The sequence below is a fragment of the Ceratosolen solmsi genome, unplaced genomic scaffold, assembly GCF_000503995.2.
Source record: "Ceratosolen solmsi marchali unplaced genomic scaffold, CerSol_1.0 scaffold7, whole genome shotgun sequence".
NCBI lineage: Eukaryota > Metazoa > Arthropoda > Insecta > Hymenoptera > Agaonidae > Ceratosolen > Ceratosolen solmsi.
The window spans coordinates 8,898,323-8,910,247 of record NW_011948413.1 but is presented as its reverse complement, the minus strand read 5'-3'; the positions used below and the strand labels follow the sequence as shown (position 1 = coordinate 8,910,247).

General features: G+C 36.3%; 1 protein-coding gene across 1 annotated transcript; it reads right to left on the bottom strand.

The window, feature by feature from the left end:
* Nucleotides 1–2,599: 2,599 nt before the first annotated feature.
* On the bottom strand, nucleotides 2,600–9,795 carry LOC105367669 (probable serine/threonine-protein kinase cdc7). Its single transcript, XM_011506437.1, has 6 exons — nucleotides 9,584–9,795; nucleotides 5,784–6,760; nucleotides 4,617–4,897; nucleotides 3,982–4,191; nucleotides 3,443–3,578; nucleotides 2,600–2,975 (listed from the first exon to the last, which is right to left on the bottom strand). Exons 1-6 carry the CDS (start codon nucleotides 9,654–9,656, stop codon nucleotides 2,784–2,786), a joined length of 1,869 nt encoding a protein of 622 aa, XP_011504739.1. The 5' UTR covers nucleotides 9,657–9,795; the 3' UTR covers nucleotides 2,600–2,783.
* Nucleotides 9,796–11,925: the final 2,130 nt, after the last annotated feature.

Sequence of the window (11,925 nt, the reverse complement as noted above, 5' to 3'; positions counted from 1 at the left end):
ATATTCCTGAATATGAATTATATGTAAGCCTGATAGGAATAAAAAATTAATAATAATAATGATGATAATAATGATAATAATAATAATAATAATGATAATAATAATAATGATGATGATGATGATGATGATGATGATGGTGATAATAATAATAATAATAATAATAATAATGAAAGAGCTCAAAAAATTACGATTTTTACATTAGTATTTTAAAGAATTCTACAGAAAAATTCGAATTTTTGTATTACAATACGTTTGTACTGATTTTGATAAGTAGTAATTAAAAAGAATATAAAATACTTTTATCTTTCGTCATTGATGATTTTTAATAATGTAACGTACAACTATTATGTTAAAGTTAGATTTTACCGAATTTCCATCAATATTTGAAATAATATTAATAATAATTTTCATTTTGCCATGGCTTAACAATTTTTTCACAAAGTATTTAGGACACTGAATTAATCATTATTATTGAAATACTTCATATATATAACAATTTTTTTTACTCAAACATAATCAAATTTATCAAAAATATAAAAAAAATTTTGTATTTTTCTTTCTTTTTTTATATTAATTATAAAATTTCATAATTGCGTACTATTGCAGTTTTATTAATAGAGAATTTATAAAATGATACTCCTAACATCATTAATAATAGTATATAATTTAAAATAATTAAAAGCTTAAACTTCACAATTTAACATTATTAAATAATTACGAATGTAAAAACTTGGATATATTTTGGCTAGTAAAATGACTTGTTTGTGAATAATGAAATAATCTAAAAGTATTTGTATTTTCTAATGACTATTGTTTAACTTTAATTTCGAAAACACGAAGATTTAATAATGACAATCAATAAATCTATTAAAAATTATTAAATATATCAAATTAATGTGTATAATCATATAAGCTTCTTAACCAATACAAAAAAAAAACAAAAAATAAACAAAAAAAAAAACAAAAAAAAATAGTAAAAAATATTAAAATTTAATTAATCAATGCGTGTAGCTATATTTTGCAAAGCTATAAAGAGATATGAACGCTTTTCGAAATATGGTACGTTCTTGAATTTTCCTGATTATCCAGATAACTCCTCGATATGTGTTAAGGCATCGAGAATGGAATTGCTGAGTGTAAAAGTTTCGATAAAATTGGCAATAATCTTTGCGCTTTTGTAGGATTTCGATGACGATTTCACCTCGCCGAGGACAACGACCATCGATAGACCCGACACTTTCTTCTTGAATAGCGGAAATGGTATGCGTCTGGGCGAGGACGATGACGAGGATGAGGACGTCGAGACAAACGAGGCCGACAACGCAAAGTATGATAAGCAACACAATTTATTGCTCTATCTCATGGATCTGCAATTATTGCCGAAGATTCATGTTATCGACAATCCGCTTCGAGTACGTAGAGCTCCAATGTTTTTACTCGTATAATCATCGATTACGAATTACGTTGTTTACGTAACTATTGGACGTATACGAATTGCTTTGTGATGAAACTTTTGTTATTAATAATTTCATAATTTCTGGCTCCCATTTCCAATTAGATTTTCTATTGTTACCTTTCATCAGTGTCCTCTAAACGCATATTCTTAATTCCTTTGCCATCAATATCATATCTCCATGTTTATTTAAATTTGTTTATAAGGCAACATTTTTCTTTTCTTTCTTTAATTGAGAAACGAAACGAGTAATTTTATAATAACTAAGGATGATCAAAGATACCGTATGACTAGAAACTTCGCGTTAACAAGTCCAATAATATCATTGGAATATAATGGTTATTTGATTTTAATTATATCGCAAAAACAAGCTGTTTAATCATTTCAATTGAATAATTGCAGAATAGTTAATTACCATATTGGCGTCCGTTTAAACGCCATAATAAACCACTTCGTTGCATATAGCGATTACGATTGCGTGCGTGCGATATAGAAACGATGTGGCTTAACGTCTATTTTACGGCGGAAAATACAATATTCTAATGGTAGGATTAATTTGTCTCTTGCTAACGATATGCAATCCCATAGGGGATTAACGTTAAAATCGATCGATACCGATCGATAGCGATTGGCTTACTTATTTAACATGAGGCGGGGGGTATTGCATGATCTAGCATCGTGAAATTAAATTCTAACTATTTTGAAAGTACCTGCGGGCGCTGCTTAACATTGCCGAGATCGTTATAAGATAATTTCCTCGATGTTATATTCGTCATAATGTGCATCAATATGTTAATGCCGGAACATAATTTTCAAGTCATTTATAATTTTAATTGTATGAAAGGAAATTACGGTGAGAACGGCAGCCTTGTTAGTAAGGGTAATTGGGGTAGAAGGGTCGTTAAAACTTAGTGGGTGGTGCGCAAGGCCTTGATGGTTCGAGGGAGCAGAAATTTGACAGGTAAATGAACAATATAACGAGCGTATCAATTGAAACAGGTAGCGGCGATAAAATTCACGTCGAGTATGGCGACAAGAGCCGCATCGAAGCTGCAAATGCTGAGGAATATGATGAATGGGAGCGAGAGGCCACACCAAAGGTTTTCCACTGAGGACTTGAATTAAAAATTAAACCACACGGGACAATTTAATAAAAGAAAGGTATTTTTCGTTTATTGAATAATCATAAGCGTATATAGCCGCCCTCGGTGCCCGAGAGACACTCGCCTTAATCACCTACTTAGCGTTAGTTTAAAAAAAAAAAAAAAAAAAAAAAAAAAAAAAATATATATATATCGAAGAACTTGATCGTACAAGGTCGACCGCTCAATCAGGGGTCGTGCACGGTCTTGTAGGTGACCTTGCCGTTGTCGTTGATGCCGATGGTAGCGGACTTGTGAGCGATCTGCTTACCGTCCGGACCCGTTGACGAACTGGAGCTCGAGCTGCTGAAGACGCCGTACTGCTTGCCACCCGGCGGTGGAATGTCCTCGGCGAAGCGCGAGAAGATACCAGGAGAAGCCTTCGCAGAGAGAAACAAAGAAGTTATCGTGGCATTGTCAATACGAAATTTGTATCCCACAGAGTTGCCCCGGTGCTCTTAAAGCCAGACGCCGCGAAATCCCACGAGTTTTACATTTAGTTTTGCCAAATAATTATCTTAATACCACCCCCCCCCACCTCCCCGTATCCCCTCTTCGTCCCTTCTCGAGGGCATAACTTTAATGCCTCGTAAAAAGAATAAATTTTAATTTGAATTTTAAGATGCCGGCGCTTCACAGCCACCTTCTGATGCCGATGTCATCGATGCTCCCGATGGAATAGGCAAAAGACAATATTCGTCTGGTTCATCCGTTATTAGATTAAGCGCATACATAACATTGTAAGGGGATAGAGTTAACGACGGTACTTATCGTATTGCAAATAAAGGCTCTCTCGGATTAATGAAACGTTAGCGGTGTCAAGCGGCTTAATTGAATTATATCTTACCGGGCTTATATGGGCGGCTTGGAAGCCGCCATTTGGTCCAATGCTGGCAGTAGCGAATGCGCCTTGTGGTCCGTTGGAAGGAGAACCGCCGTAAGCGCCAAAATTACTATCCACCTGATTACTTTGTTCCCAAATTCTGCTCAAGTGAATAAGGTAGCTTTATTATTGAGTTGTTGAAAAATGAGAAGATAATCGACAGCGTCACCTTACGCAACTATTGTACCTGAATAATTCATTATCAGGGATGAGGCGAGGTTATCGCGCATTTTATCATTGTTCTGGCACTCTTACAAAGCGAATAGATGTGCGCGTCCATTTAACGTCCCGATTGTATGAAAGGTTGGGCAATTATGTGACAACGTTGTATGATGCATGCATTTTAATAGTCATGTTGTGGAAGTTGCCGAAAATATTGGGCGATTTGTAAAATTTGTATAATTATTAGTGAGGTTCGTGATTCATGCTTAGCCGCGTTTCATCATATAGTTATGGAATGCTTAGTATGCAGCTCGTGGAAGTATTTGTAGTTTACCCATCACCTATTAAGATTCTTATTGCTTGCGTAAGGTAAAGTGGAAACGGAGCTTCTAGAGCCCCCTGAACCGGAACGAGAGTTCACCGAAGTGGAAGGTACATGATTCGACGAGGTATAAGTGTTTACATAAACTTGAGCTTTCGGATCGATCTTTCCTTCATCGTTCGTGATATAGGCACCGGATGAAACAAAACCATCACCACCACCACCACCACCACCACCACCACCACCACCACCACCACCACTTTGAAAATCAAATATATAAGAGTTGATTTTCCGTGAATAATAATATAATAATAATATACGATAATAAAAAAAAGTACGCATCTTTATGTCGTAATGAGAGAATAAGCTAATAGACATTCAAATATACGAGTAGAATATCAAATTGTTACTATTACGCATAATATTATTGTAGTAAATGTTTTAAATTAAAAGATTAAAGGGCATTATTTTTCACACATGACATTGAAAAGATTCTTCTTAGGATAGAGATGTAATGTTTAATAGGAGAATAATGATGAAATCCGTTGATTATAAGCCGGAGAACGATTATAAGTATTATAATAAAATATAAATAATTGATTCTGAGAACGAACCCGAATCTCCAATCGCAACGATTTAATATGTACTACTCACGCTTGGCGTTGCGCATCTATTTGAGCCTGCAATTGTTGCTGAAACGCTTGTTGCTGAGCCTGAAGAGCGGCGAAGTACTGTTGGAAAAATGATTGGAAATCGACGGGATTGGCGTAGCCGGCGTAATTCGGGAGGCTATTGCCGTACGGATTAGATCCATAAGGTGGAGCGCCCGCGTAAACAGGTACGGATGCTGAATAATTTGGTTGATAAGATTGCCCACCTAGGAAATAAGATAAAGAATGTGCTTTTAATGCGCTCGAATATTTGCCTCGAGATTGCTTAAGTTAAAGTACGAAAAATCATTTATAGCTGTCCCAGTCCCCGTCAACGTACAAATATTAACAATTAAATAACTGTACAATGGCAGTACATATTTGATTATTAGACATGAATTGTTGAAATTGTCATTGCTTGTTAAGTTAAAATCGTAAAGATAGATGTATTAACGCTATTGATTAGTCACAGTTGTTTTAACGATAATTTAAGGAAGACATTATTTTGTAAGAACATAATATCACATCAACGGATTAGAGTGAGTTTAGTCATTTAGTTAATTAACGTCAAGCTGCATTAGTATTTACCTATTAAAAAAAATAGTCAAACACAAGTATTATATATTAAGGCAATGATAAAAAAGAAGAAAGAGAAGAGAAAGTGAAGAGAAAGTGAAGGGAAAGTGAAGAGAAAGAGAAGAGAAAGATGAGAAAGATGAGAAAGAAAAGGAAAATGAAGAGAATATTCTCTTACAAATTAATCTACACTTTTGCTTTAGCACATCGATAGCATTATAATAATAAAGCGGATTACATTTCGTATTAATACAACTGCTTAAACAACTCTCCCTTATTGTTAGATTACACTAGTGCTGCGATAATACATAGAATGGTCGTAACGCTCGATCTATGAATATAAAGAATATTTATAAAAGTACTACGAGAGAGACTGGTAAATTGCCTAGAAGTGTGAATAAAGCAAAAAAAAAAAAATAAAAATAATAATAATAATAATAATAATTAAAAAAAAAAAAAATGAAAAATAATGTATATCGATAGTGACGCGAAGGGGTTGTCGTTCACTAGAATTCGTCACCAATCGTCTCTTCTTAATCCGGCAGATAGTATAGAAGCAGCGATAGTCTTGAAAAAGCTTTTCTCATCCTTCGACATGGAGCATCGTCCTACCTGTTGCCGCAGGGCCGTTAACTTCGATTCCCACGGACTCGCCATCGGAAGCCGGAAAGCTACCGCGAATGCTAACGAAGGAGCCGGTATTCTGGTGGCTCCCTCCAGCTGGGATTGAGCCGCCGTGAGTACCAAACGAGTTGGATGCGCGGTTGTAGCCGTTACCAGGGGAAGTTGAGGTGGAGACGGCGCCACCAGCACCGCCGGCGCTAGCACTGGCGCTAGCGAAACCATTGCCAAGAGTCACGCTACTACCCTCCTCGACTTTGGCATCACTGAAAGCTGGTCCAGTTGGGTGAGGATAATCATAGGCCATGGGAGCTGGCGCGTAAATGGGACCGAAGCCCCAAGGTGCAAAAGCTGGACTCTGCGCTGGGGTTAGAAAGCCATTGTAGTTTTGGGGAAAGTAGTTATGAGGCATCGGTGGAAGAAGATTCGAGGATGGCTGTTTTGGGATATTGGAGTCGATGGTCGATGGCGCCTCCCCTTCCGGTTTTATTCTGTCACCGATAGTTGGAGTAGCAGCAACAGCAGTTGGCTTGACTTTTTTCTTCGACTTTGACTTGTTAGCCAGTAGGGGCTTAACCGATGGAGTCATCCTTTCTTCTTGCTCGTCGTTGTCGTCATCGTTGTTGTTGTTGTTGTTGTTGTTGTTGTTGCTGCCGCTGCTGTCATTCTCCTCCTCCACTGTAGATGCTGTTATCGGCTCCTCCTCGCTAGATTCGGTAGTCGTAGTTGTAATCTTTCTTTTTATCATTGGCCTTCGCTTTTTGTAAGGCTTTGGCGTACTTGTTGTCGGGATTGGCGTTGTCTCGTCGTCATTCTCCCACTCCGAATTATCTTCCGCGGATAAAGTTGTCGTTTGTTCGTCGCTGCTCTCCTCTTCGACTTCCCGTTTACTTAAGCTTAACACTCTTGCATTATAATGGTCATCTTTGAATGTTTCATCCACCGATTTGCCTTTATAAGTAGAAAATAGAAAAATGCGTTTTTCCAATGATTTATACGAAGCGTAAATATATGTTCTTTGTTAATGCCTGAAGTCGTAAGAAAAAATAAATAAATAAAAATAAGAAAGAAAAAAAAGCAAATAAAATAACGGGAGTCATTATAAATAAAATATAATCATTATAACAGATTAGTCCTCTATTTGTTATTAAATACACTAAATTTAACTAGCTCGGATTAACAATAATTGATTGTTTATGTATGAATCAACGTAAGTAATCACTCGTATAATGGATTATTTTATGGTTGCAAATAAGTTAGTGTAAACAGTTTTATTTTTATTTTTTTTTTTTTTGTTTTTTTTTCTTTTCTTTTTAATACTGCTTTAATAATCTGTGCATTAGCGCCAATTTTAATTGTTTAATGCTATTTTTGTGCTTTATTAAGTATAAAGTAATATGCTCATGACAACTCGTGAATTTCAATAATTTTTTATTAGTAGGGCGATATCTTTTATAGTGATCGTAAAAAACACAATGCAAAGTATATTAATCGAAATGAATACCAATCAACCTCACTACTCAGTTCTATTATTATTTCTATACATCCAAATAAGTGTCAACAATCTCTGATAGGTCGTAAAATTTTTGAATTTCAATCGATTAATTGTAACATTTTTTATTTTCTTTTTATAACAATACATCCTGTTCTTCTAACTTGATAAAACATAAAAATATTACTAATTAATTACTAATTAGATATCAATAATAATTATTATTATTATTGTTTGTGTTTGAGTTTGTTTGTTACTTGGTATGCGCGCGCGCGAGCGCGCAAATGCGTGCATGCGTGCGTGGGCATATGTGTAATGGCTTAAAATCGTTTCATGTTTGTAAATTTATGTACGAAGCATAATAGTGGGTAAGTACGATAGGAAAAATGGATTATTTTGAGAACTCATTTGATTATAATATAATTAGGTATTATAATAAACAAGCCGAATATAAGGGCAACCGAAAATTGAAAAAGTAATTTTTAAATAATGTACTATGTCTATATAAACATATTAAATTCTCGTTGTTTGTATTAAAATAAAATCATTGCCTTAAAAACTGTCACCTATGCATACGTTTGATAACTTGACATTAGTTTACTTTATCTCCACGTAATTATATTTTAATCACTTTAAAATAAATACCGATCGTTTCCATGTAAATACATTCGAACGAAAACGATATTAAAAAGTAGGTTAATATGAAAAAGAAAAAAATGTAAAAAAAAAAAGGAAAAATAACGTCGGAAATAAATATCCTGTGTATGTCCGTCACGAGGAATTTAAGAAACAAAAATGGAATAGAGCACCGCGAATGCGCGTGCGTTAGCGACAGAGAGAGAGAGAGAGAGAGAGAGAGAGAGAGAGAGAGAGAGAGAGCGAGTGAGAGTGAGTGAGGGGCAGGGAGGGAGGGAGGGAGGGAGGGAGGGAGAGCGAAATTGTCAAGGTGAACACTCGAGGAGATCATCGCGGTACTGGGACGTCCGGGGGCCGGATATTATCCGAAGAGACAATTTTTACGCGCCGTCGCTCATCGTACGTACGTGCACATACAGTGTACCTTTGTAGTTGTGCGAGCATAATGAGAATTTATTATTTGCACACACAGTATCTGGATAAAGAATCTTTTTTTTTTCTTTTTCTTTTTTGTTCTTTCCTCGTCGGCAATAAATATGTGCGATGATATTGAAAGTTCGCGATGCGCCATTAGTAAATCAGTATTATTAGAATGCTTTTATCTATTATTATTGCTTAATGTTGAGAATTTACTGACATAAATATATTCCATATATAATTACAAAATGCCCGATATTTTGATCGAAGAGCTAGCTAGAATATATATATGTATATATATATATATATATGTATATATATTTGTTTATTTTTTTTTTTAAATAGCCTTGCGCGAATCTGCATCGGCCAAAACGATTGGCTCGTGACTCTTAAAGCCATTGGCACAGAGTCACATTATTGCAATTCACATATCCGAGAAACGCGTTATCGTTATATACTTAATATACTTTTTCTTCTTTCTTTCTTTCTTTCTTTCTTTCTTTCGCTTTAAAAAGCAATGTTTCGTCGATCCTAAATTAAAATCTCCGTTGTTTAAAAAGAAGAAAAGAAGAGGGAGAGGAGCAGGTGGAGGAAGCGTTTAAGTTACGACGGAATTATCAATGAGAAAAATTCAATACTATAATCACAAATGCAATAAATTATCGCGAGTATGATAGAAGCGTCCTTTGCTTAAATCGCTTGGCTGCAATATTATTTTCGCTTATTCCTCGGATGTGCAGCGTATTGTGTATTAAAACGCTCTAGCCCCGATGAATGTCGCCGCGATAGTGGCTCGAGAGGGCTGAACAAGAACAGCTATATACTCCAGCCATCCCAGTTAATCGAGAAAAAACGAAGCGTAATAATAATCGCGGCCGACTCGAGGTCCGAGTCGTCCTCGAGCCTCGGACTTGCCAATGCCGCGCGCGACAGCAAATAATACGCGAAGATTGCGAAGATAGCCGATGCATTACGAGCATCGAGAGCATCAGGAGCCTTCACAACCACCACTCGTTATCCTTCTCGATTTACTGGGCGGACGGGGCGATGAGCGCGATCAACTTGGGCATCATCCTCCCGATCCGATCGCCAGCGACTCTTAGAGCTGCAGAATACGACGAGAGCCGCGCAACTGCAAAAACGAGAGTGTCGCGACGCTAAGCCAACCGATCGACGAATGCCAAGGGGAGCAATAAAGCGGCGGCACTGACTCGCTGAGCGACACTCACATGTGGCCAATTGAATTCCAAGGAGCAAAAGGACACCGACGAGGCAAGCGTTACGACGAGCCTTGGCAGCCATGTTCCAGTAGCCGCGGCGGCGCCGATCCGAAAATACAAAAGACGAGCGAAAGCTTCGTACGGGGCTGCCACGAGGTGTGCGTTGTTAAATCGTTGTTCGCCCGACGGTTCACAACCGAGTGACTAAGTTGCCACGAGTCGCGTTCATCTTATATAGCGTACCGGGGGCATTCGAGCCCCGCTCTGCGTGCACGGGGCCTCTTCCTCGTCGCGAGCCGCGCGTCTCTTCTAGAGACAAAAAATCTCCTCCCGGCCAGCGCCTCCACCTCGGGCCCCACGTGCCTCCTACCGACGACTCCAGACGCGTACATTACGCATACGAACAATGGCGTACATAGGATGTACGGGATGGGCGATTCGGGCCTGCAACGATAATAACGGGAGATATCGGGGGTGGGAAATACCGACGATGGTCCGACGAGTCCGACGAGTCCGTCGAGCGGCATCGATTGCGGAACCCTCCCATACCCACCCCGCCCCTACCCGCCGCCAATCGCCCGCGCGCCATTCCCGGTCGGAAATTCATTTTTCCGCGTCTGACGCCTTCGTTCGTCGTGTTTCGCTTCCTACGTAATATTTAATTGCTCTGCTGATTGAGACTCGCTGGGCTGCCGCAGGAGCGCCGAACAAAAGCCGAGATTTTTCAAATGTACTTTGAAACTTTTGTCTTTTCCTTTTTTTTTTTTGGTTTTTTTTTTTTTTTGATTTTTTTTTCTTGTTTTTTTGCTTGTTTTTTTTTGTTTTTTTTTGTTTTGTTTTTTTTTGTTTTGTTTTTTTGTTTCTAATTATTCTCGTCAGTCTGCTTCACAATGGCGCCGAATAATTTTTGTTGGATCGTTTTTTCAACCTACCTTTCCCTCTTCCTTTTTTTTCTTCTTCTCTTTTTATTTTGTTTTGTTCTTTCGTTATATCGTTGTTTCAGGGATCACTTTGATCATTTGAGATGTGTTACAAAATTCTTGAATTTTATCGATCGATTCTAAACGCTCGTCCTTTAATCATAGCAATGCATAGGTTAATGCATGACATCTATCACGCCTATGAGGATTTTTTAAATTGTCAATTTACAAATAGTTCAGTGGCTAGTTTAAATTTACGCTTTTATCGATAAGACAATTTTTTATTGGATGCGAAGCTGTTTAATTCAATTACTTAACCGAAATCAAAGTAATTAAGTTTTACATTATTTACGTGATTAACGAATCGTTCGAGGAAGAAAGTTATTAAAAAAATTAATTTAATTCAATGTGGATGAATGGAAAAAATATAATAAATCGAACTCTAGGGGGCAAATGATTCAATAATACGTGCTAATTTTTTTTTTTTTTTACCTTTATTATAATGAAATGTCAGCATTTCATTAAAATTAGGACGTTGAAAGGTGTCGATAAGCTTGAATGCTAAATACGTGAAAAGCATAGATATTGAGAATATATTAAACATGAAATTTAAGTGAAAGACAAAAAGTCATTTGAAAAGTATATTTAAAACGAATTGAAAACATTGATAAATAGCAATAGATTTATTTATTTTTTCTTTTTTCTTCTTTTTTTTTTTAATACTAAATGATTATTTCTTAATTATTAATGTAATAAAAGTTACGTTATAATAATAAAAATTCTGAGATAATAAAATCAATTACTAAGTGGATTTTTACAGAATGGACGATTATTACTTTCCCATTGCAAGGAAAAATATTTTATAGAGTAATGATAGATAGCTCTTGTTGTGATTAACAATATGCAATCAAACAAATTCATTAAATGAAGTCTATCAGCGGCACAACAAAAATGCAAATCTCACAGATGGTAGATGCGTAACGGTCAATTTCACAAGATCACTGTCAAGGTTAAAGCAATAATATCACTTCTTAAGCTTTATTACACTTTAATCAGTATTCGCATCATAAACAGTCACTGATTAAAAGCTCTCTTTCTCATATAAAATATGGCAAAACTTTGGTCACAAAGTTAAATGAAAAAAAAAAAAAAAAAAAGCTAAAAGTGGGAACGTCCCTTTTCCGAATTACTTTCGACTTTTTCAACATACACTCATTAATACGTTACGCATTTTTCTTTTATATTGAATCATGTTTATGTAATTATTTGTTAAGTATAAACTATGCATATAACGATTTAAGTAATTTGTAGAGTATTATGAAGGTAACACTTAAATTGTACGGTTAATGGAAGTATTTGAGTCACCTATTGATAAGTCTTGAATACTCGTATGGAGTTCAGCATATTTTAAATTTATTTCAAATATTGCGT